The 7,818-nt window shown below is 43.6% G+C and overlaps 1 protein-coding gene across 1 annotated transcript in view; it reads left to right on the top strand.

The window, feature by feature from the left end:
* Positions 1–7,818, top strand: part of RTF1 (Rtf1, Paf1/RNA polymerase II complex component, homolog (S. cerevisiae)) — a 60,581-nt gene that overhangs the window by 20,456 nt on the left and 32,307 nt on the right. The window contains exon 3 of the mRNA XM_011989340.1: positions 3,886–4,076. Within this exon, the coding sequence (XP_011844730.1) occupies positions 3,886–4,076 (191 nt within the window). The remainder of the gene's footprint in view (positions 1–3,885; positions 4,077–7,818) is intronic.

The raw sequence follows: 7,818 nt of genomic DNA, 5'->3' as shown, positions 1-7,818 counted from the left end.
TTTTTTTTTTTTTTTTTGAGACGGAGTCTCGCTCTGTCGCCCAGGCTGGAGTGCAGTGGCCGGATCTCAGTTCACTGCAAGCTCCGCCTCCAGGTTTATGCCATTCTCCTGCCTCAGCCTCCCGAGTAGCTGGGACTACAGGCGCCCACCACCACACCCGGCTAGTTTTTTGTATTTTTTTAGTAGAGATGGGGTTTCACTGTGTTAGGCAGGATGGTCTCGATCTCCTGACCTTGTGATCCGCCCATCTCGGCTTCCCAAAGTGCTGGCATTACAGGCTTGAGCCACCACGCCCGGCCTCAAAGCATTTTTTTTTTCTTCTAGTTTACTCTTATCTTCTCACTGCCCCACAAGGGACAAACATTATAGACTATGAATGAATGACAGTTGCTAAGCTTAGGTTGAGGCAGATTGAAGCAGATAGAGGGAGAGGGTTAAGAAAGCCGTGGCTTCCTAGCACCTGCTGAGTTGGATTCACCTGTATGACTTCAGGTCATTTTGCTCTCATAAACACTTTTGTCCCCCCGAGGAATGCAGAATTTGACTCTCTTCCATGTGACAAACCCAAATCTGTAGGCAAAAATAGACCTAGTCCCTCTGACACACATGTGACCCTGACAGCCCAACCTTTATGCTCTCAACCTCTTCATATTCCCATTGGGTAGAAGTAGAAAGGGCCAAGACAGTGTTTGGAAAAGGTCGCTCATGGCTGTTTTCAAAACCAACCAATAAATGTTGAGAATATCTATTATGCGTATAGTTGTGTAATTTTTTTATAACAAGAGCCAGTGTAAAAGATGTTTTATATATTATTTACTCCAGTAATATCTTCATTGTCAGCATAGAAAGTTGGTATATTAGGCCGGGCGTGGTGACTCAAGCCTGTAGTCCCTGCACTTTGGGAGGCAGAGGTGGGCGGATCGTTTGAGGTCGGGAGTTTGAGACCAGCCTGGCCAACGTGGCGAAACCCCATCTCCACTAAAAATACAAAAATTAGTCAGGCATTGTGGCAGGCGCCTGTAATCCCAGCTACTTGGGAGGCTGAGGCAGGAGAATCGCTTGAACCCAGGAGGCAGAGGTTGCAGTGAGCCAGGATCATACCACTGCACTCCACCCTGGGTGACAGAGCGAGACTCCATTTAAAAAAAAAAAAAAGTCGATATATTTTAGCTCAGTTAACTAAGAAAGTGAACACTTTGGCCTTCTGTAGGTTGTTTCAAACTGGCTTTAAAATTGTCTTCCTGGCCAGGCACAATGGCTCCTGCCTGTAATCCCAGCACTCTAGGAGGCCGAAGCAGGTGAACCACGTGGTCAGGAGATCGAAACCATCCTGGCTAACACGGTGAAACCCTGTCTCTACTAAAAGTACAAAAAATTAGCTGGGTGTGGTGGCGGGTGCCTGTAGTCCCAGCTACTCGGGAGGCTGAGGCAGGAGAATGGCATGAACCCAGGAGGCGGAGCTTGCAGTGAGCCGAGATCACACCACTGCACTCCAGCCTGGGCGACAGAGCGAGACTCTTCTCTCAAAAAAAGAAAAAAATTATCTTCCTTGAAATGATGAAAATGTGAAATGGTTGAAAACTCAGACTTAAAAGGGAAGCATTAGAGCTATGCAAGGTGGCTTGTGCCTATAATCCCAGCACTTTGGGAGGCCAAGGCTGGAGGATTGTATGAGTCTAGGAGTCTGAGACCAGCCTGAGTGACATAGCAAGACCCTGTCTCTACAAAAAAATTTAAAAATTAGCTTGGCATGATGGTGCACACCTATAGTCCCAGCTGCTCAGGAGGCTGAGGTAGGAGGATCACTTGAACGTGGGAGGTGGAGGCTGCAGTGAGCTTTGAACCTGCTGCCCTGCACTCCAGCCTGGGTGACAAACGAGAGACTGGCTCAGAAACAACAGAAAAGATTTAAAATAGCACCCTTTTACAATGTTTTGTGACGGTAAACTAGCAGACTGTTCTTAAGAATAGCTCATATGGAAAATTTCTAAGTTGGAAACATCTTCAGAACTACACCTCTACCCAACCCCACCCCCTCAAAAAAAGACCAAAATAATTTACTTCTATTACCTATTGTGAAAATAGGAGGTTAATTTTTCATCCTGTTATAGAAGGAACAAAGACTTCGTGCCTTTGTTGGATATTAGATGTAGAAATATTATGTTAATGCCAGACTTAGTATTCAGTCTGGTTGGATATTAGATGTAGAAATATTATGTTAATGCCAGACTTAATATTCAGTCTGTGATAATCAAAAGATGATTATTCTTTATGGTAATTAGAATAAAGTTTCTGAGTAAAGTATTTTTCACCTAAAATCATTTTGAGTTGGCAAGTTAGATATTAAAGGAGATATGGTTTAATGTAACTAAATAGTCTGCAAATTTGTAAAGTGGTTCTATGGCCTTTTAACTTAAAGTGCTTGATGAAGATAGCTTTTTGGTCTTGAGGTAGTTAACTGTATTGCCTGCCTGTTTGACAGTGCACATTACAGGTTCCTTATGTTTAGGTATCTGGGATTTCCTGTTTATGATCCAGTTTAAATGTCATGTTATTGTGTAATATATGCCACTGTTTTTAAAAGTATATTCACATATATTTAATGATGTACATTGCTTTCTGCCTCTTTGGAGTTAGTGCCAGTGCTGCCATTCATGCCAAAGAATGGCCTTCATCCTTTCTCTCTGTGCTTTCTGCAGTTTTCTCCTGGGCACAGGCTACATTCCCTGCCTTCCTGAGACCCACCCTGAAACTAAACCATTCTCCGTACTGAAACCCAGACATATCAACCATTAACGATTACTGCCATCTCTGCCACATAAAACATCAGAAGCTGTTTTTTTGACTTGCCATAAAGTTGATATCTTTTCTATTTTCTATTGGCAATAAAACATCCATGAGCTGGGTGCACTGATGCGCACCTGTAGTTCCAGCTACTTAGGAGGTTCAGGTGAGAGGATCACTTGAGCTCAGGAGTTCAAGGCCAGCCTAGGCAACGTAGCAAGAACCTGTCTGAAAATAAAAGAAAAAATGATAATTAAATTATATGTTTATTGTGTAACTTTTTTCCTGTTTCTAAGAAATTCCAGACCAGAAGTTCTAAAGTTTTAAGCAAGTTTTCAAAAATCTAGGCTGGGGCCAGGCACAGTGGCTCACACCTGTAATCCTAACACTTTGGGAGGCCAAGGCAGGCGAATTGCTTAAGCTCTGGAGTTTAAGACCAGCCTGGGCAATGTGGTGAAACCCCATCTCTACAAAAAATACAAAGATTAGCCGGATGTGGTGGTACACGCCTATGGTCCCAACTACTTGGGAGGCTGAGGCAGGAGGATAGCTTGATCCTGGGAGGTCAAGGCTACCGTGAGCCCGAGATGGCGCCACTGCACTCTAGCCTGGGTGACAGAGTGAGACTTTGTCTCAAAAACAAAAATTTATGCTGGGCGCAGTGGCTCATATCTGTAATCCCAGCATTTTGGGAGGCCGAGACAGGAGGATTGTCTGAGCTCAGGAGTTCAAGACCAGTCTGGGCAACATAGTGAAACCCCGTCTCTACAAAAAATACAAAAATTAACTGGGCGTGGTAGGGCACATCTATAGTCCCAACTACTCCAGAGGCCAAAGTGGGAGGATGGCTTGAGCTTGGGAATCAGAGGTTGCAGTGAACCAAGATTGTGCCACTGCACTCCAGCCTGGGCAACAGAGTGAGACCCTGTTTCAAAAAAATTTTTTTTTTTTCTCCAAAAATCTGTATTTTTTTTCATATGAAGTGTATTTGTTTTGGATTCAAAGATGAATGCCAGAGACTCTTAACTCTTGAGTCTTCCAGCTTTTCCCAATAAAGTCCCTATTCCTATTTCAGTCTTCCTTTTTCTTTTCTCCTTATAGTGGACATTTGGGAGCAATAAAAATAAGAAGAAAGGAAAAGCCAGAAAAATAGAGAAGAAAGGAACCATGAAGAAACAGGCCAACAAAACTGCCTCCTCAGGCAGTTCAGACAAAGACAGTTCAGCTGAGAGCTCAGCCCCTGAGGAAGGTGAGCTGAGCAGCCTAGACCTGGAAGGTCAACTCCCACTCTTGTCAGCTTGAAGGTGCCAAGTCAGAAGTGGGGAGGAAGGGGGGTACCAGCATTCAGCATGACCTCTTCTTTAGAGCAGTGGTTCTTAACTTTTTCCATGGTCATGGATGCTTTGAGAATCTGAATGAAGCAACAAAAATGCATGTAATTCCAAAGGTTGGTGAGACTCCTGAAACCTATCCCTGGAACCCGCAAGGATTCCTGCGTTAGTCTTGAATACCCTGAGTGCCTTTCCCTCCCCTTTTTTTCTTGCTTATGCATAGTCTGACTGAGGAGGGAAATCTCAGTAGAAAATGTTCCTTTTCTGGAAGCCAATTCCAGAATTTTTAAACACTAGTTTGAAAAGTGAACTTGGGCCAGGTGCAGTGGCTCATATTTGTAATCTCAACACTTTGGGAGGCCAAGGTGGGAGGATTGCTTGAGCCCAGGAGTTCAGGACCAGCCTGGGTAACATAGTGAGATCCCATCTCTCCAAAAAAAAATATTAAAAATTAGCTGGGTGTTATGGTATGACCTGAGGTCCCAACTACTCAGGAGGCTGAGGTGGGAGGATTGCTTGAGCCCAGGAATTCGAGGTTACTGTGAGCTATGGTCATACCACTGCACCCCAGCCTAAGTGACAGAGCAAGACCCTGTCTCAACAACAACAAAAAAAGTAGGAAAAAAAGAAAAGAAAAATGCAAGGACACTGGGAGAGAAAATAAAAGTGAACTTGTTCCAGGACTAGAATGATAACCTGTAAATTATAAAAATGTTAAAAACATTTTTAAAAATAATGTTTACATACAAGCTGACTTTATAAAATTGGCCTAACCTGGTTTTGAGCACATGCCTATGAATGTTAGCTCAAATTGAGTCAAGTACAGTTCCTGTTAAATTGCTGACTTAGCTCAATACTCATTGTACTCACATAGTTTTTCCATGTCAACATTTGCCCTATTAAGATCCACTGTTATTAGAAATTCACTAACAATTTCTAATGATTCATTAAAATTTTTTTTTATTTTTTAAATTTATTTTCGAGACAGAGTTTCGTTCTTGTCACCCAGGCTGGAGTGCAATGGTGCGATCTTGGCTCACTGTGACCTCTGTCTCCCGGGGTTCAAGTGATTCTCCTGCCTCAAGTAGCTGGGATAACAGATGCCCGCCAGCACACTTAGCTAATTTTTTGTATTTTTAGTAGAGATGGGGTTTCACCATGTTGGCCGGGCTGGTCTTGAACTCGTGACCTCAGGTGATCTACCCACATTGTCCTCCCAAAGTGCTGGGATTACAGGCGTGAGCCGCCACACCTAGCCATAAATTTTTTTTTGGTAAATGCCAGCTAATAAATGAAAAAGAAATTATAGGGTTAGAAAAATCACTACTTTTCAATCATAGTGATAAAGTTGATTTACTCAAGAATCTTCAATGATTGTTAAAACCACTGGGTGAGAGTTTGTTGGAAAACAAAATTTTATTTTTATTTTATTTTTTATTTTTGTTTTTATTTGTTTATTTATTTATTTATTTATTTTGAGACTGAGTCTCGCTCTGTTGCCCAGGCTGGAGTGCAGTGGCGCAATCTTGGCTCACTGCACGTTCCGCCTCCCGGGTTCACAACATTCTCCTGCCTCAGCCTCCCGAGTAGCTGGGACTACAAGTGCCCGCCACCATGCCCGGCTAATTTTTTTGTATTTTTAGTAGAGACAGGGTTTCACCGTGTTAGTCAGGATGGTCTCAATCTCCTGACCTCGTGATCCGCCTGCCTCAGCCTCCCCAAGTGCCAGGATTACAGGTGTGAGCCACTGTGCCCGGCCGGAAAACAAAATTTTATAGTCTTAAACCTTCTCCCTATACATACTATTATGTAAAGAGGAAAAGGTGCCTTTACAAAGGGAAAATCTGCGAGACGCCACCTTTACCGAGTAATCTAAATTAAAATAATGGGACAAACAGATGTTAGGGCTTCCTGATGTGATACATTGAAAAGGACACAATCACTTATGGAGTATTCTTGCCAAAAATTCATAACCTGAATTGTTTCTTAACAAATCAACCAAACCCAATGAAATGGACATTTGATAACTGTTGCTATTTCAACTTAAATTAACTAAAAATTATGTTTAAAATTTAGTTTTCAGTTGCACTAGCCACATTTGAGTTTGTGAATACCCATATGTGGTGGCTGCTGTTCAGATAGACAAAATTTTCATCACCACCTTACGAAATTCTACTAGACAATTTTTTTGGGCTTATACTCTTCAAAAGTTCAGTGCACCAACAAGTGGATAAAGAAAATGTGTATGTATGCCGGCCGGGCGTGGTGGCTCACACCTGTAATCCTAGCACTTTGGGAGGCCGAGGCAGGTAGATCACAAGGTCAAGAGATTGAGACCATCCTGGCCAACATGGCGAAACCCCGTCTCTACTAAAAATGCAAAAGTTAGCTGAGTGTGGTGGTGCATACCTGTAATCTCTAATACTTGGGAGGCTGAGGCAGGAGAATCGCTTGAACCAGGGAGTTGGAGGTTGCAGTGAGCCGAGATCACGCGACTGCATTCTAGTCTGCCGACAGAGCGGGACTCTGTCTCAAAAAAAAAAAAACACAAAATGTGTATGTATGCCATAGAATATTACTCAGCCATAAAACGGAATCAAATGATGGCCTTTGCAGCAACTTATTGGAGCTGGAGGCCATTTTTCTAAGTAACTTAGGAACGGAAAACCAAATATTGTATGTTCTCATGTATAAGTGGTGTTTAAGCCATCAGGATGCAAAAGCATAGAATGGTATAATGGGGCCAGGTGTGGTGGCTCACGCCTGTAGTCCCAGCACTTTGGGAAGCCAAGGCAGGTGGATCACTTGAGGTCAGGAGTTTGAGACAAGCCTGGCCAACATGGTGAGACCCCATCTCTGCTAAAAATACAAAAATTAGCCAGGAATGGTGGTACGCTCCTGTGGTCCCAGCTACTCAGTAGGAGGCTGAGCCATGAGAATCGCTTGAAGAGGAGGTTGCAGTGAGCCGAGATCAGGCGATAGAGTGAGACTCTGTCTCCAAAAAAAAAAAAAAAACAATGATATAATGGACGTTGGGGACTTAGGGAGGGAGTGAGGGATAAAAGACTAAATATTGGGCACAGTATGCACTGCTTGGGTGATAGGTACACCAAAATCTCAGAAATCACCACTAAAGAACTTATCCATGTAATCAGGCCAGGTGCGGTGGCTCACACCTGTAATCCCAGCACTTTGGGAGGCCAAGATAGGTGGATCACCTGAGGTCAGGAGTTCGAGACCAGCCAGACCAACATGGTGAAACCTCATCTTTACTAAAAATAGAAAAATTAGCCGGGCATGGTGGTATGTGCCTGTAGTCCCTGCTACTTGGGAGGTTGAGGCAGGAGAATTGCTTGAACCCAGGAGGTGGAGATTTCAGTGACTGAAATCAGCCTAGGCAACAACAGTGAAACTCCGTCTCAAAAAAAAAAAAAAAAGTCCGGGCGCAGTGGTTCACGCCTGTAATCCCAGCACTTTGGGAGGCTAAGGCGGGCAAATCGTGAGGTCAAGAGATTGAGACCATCCTGGTTAACACAGTGAAACCCTGTCTCTATTTAAAAAATACAAAAAAATGAGCCAGGTGTGGTGGTGGGCACCCATAGTCCCAGCTACTCAGGAGGCTGAGGCAGGAGAATGATGTGAACCAGTGAGCCGAGATCACACCACTGCACTCCAGCCTGGGCAACAGAGCGAGACTCTGTCT

The sequence above is a fragment of the Mandrillus leucophaeus genome, unplaced genomic scaffold (assembly GCF_000951045.1).
Source record: "Mandrillus leucophaeus isolate KB7577 unplaced genomic scaffold, Mleu.le_1.0 Scaffold35, whole genome shotgun sequence".
Classification (NCBI taxonomy): Eukaryota; Metazoa; Chordata; class Mammalia; order Primates; family Cercopithecidae; genus Mandrillus; species Mandrillus leucophaeus.
Note: the sequence above shows the minus strand (reverse complement) of the source record. Positions and strands in the feature narration are given on the sequence as shown.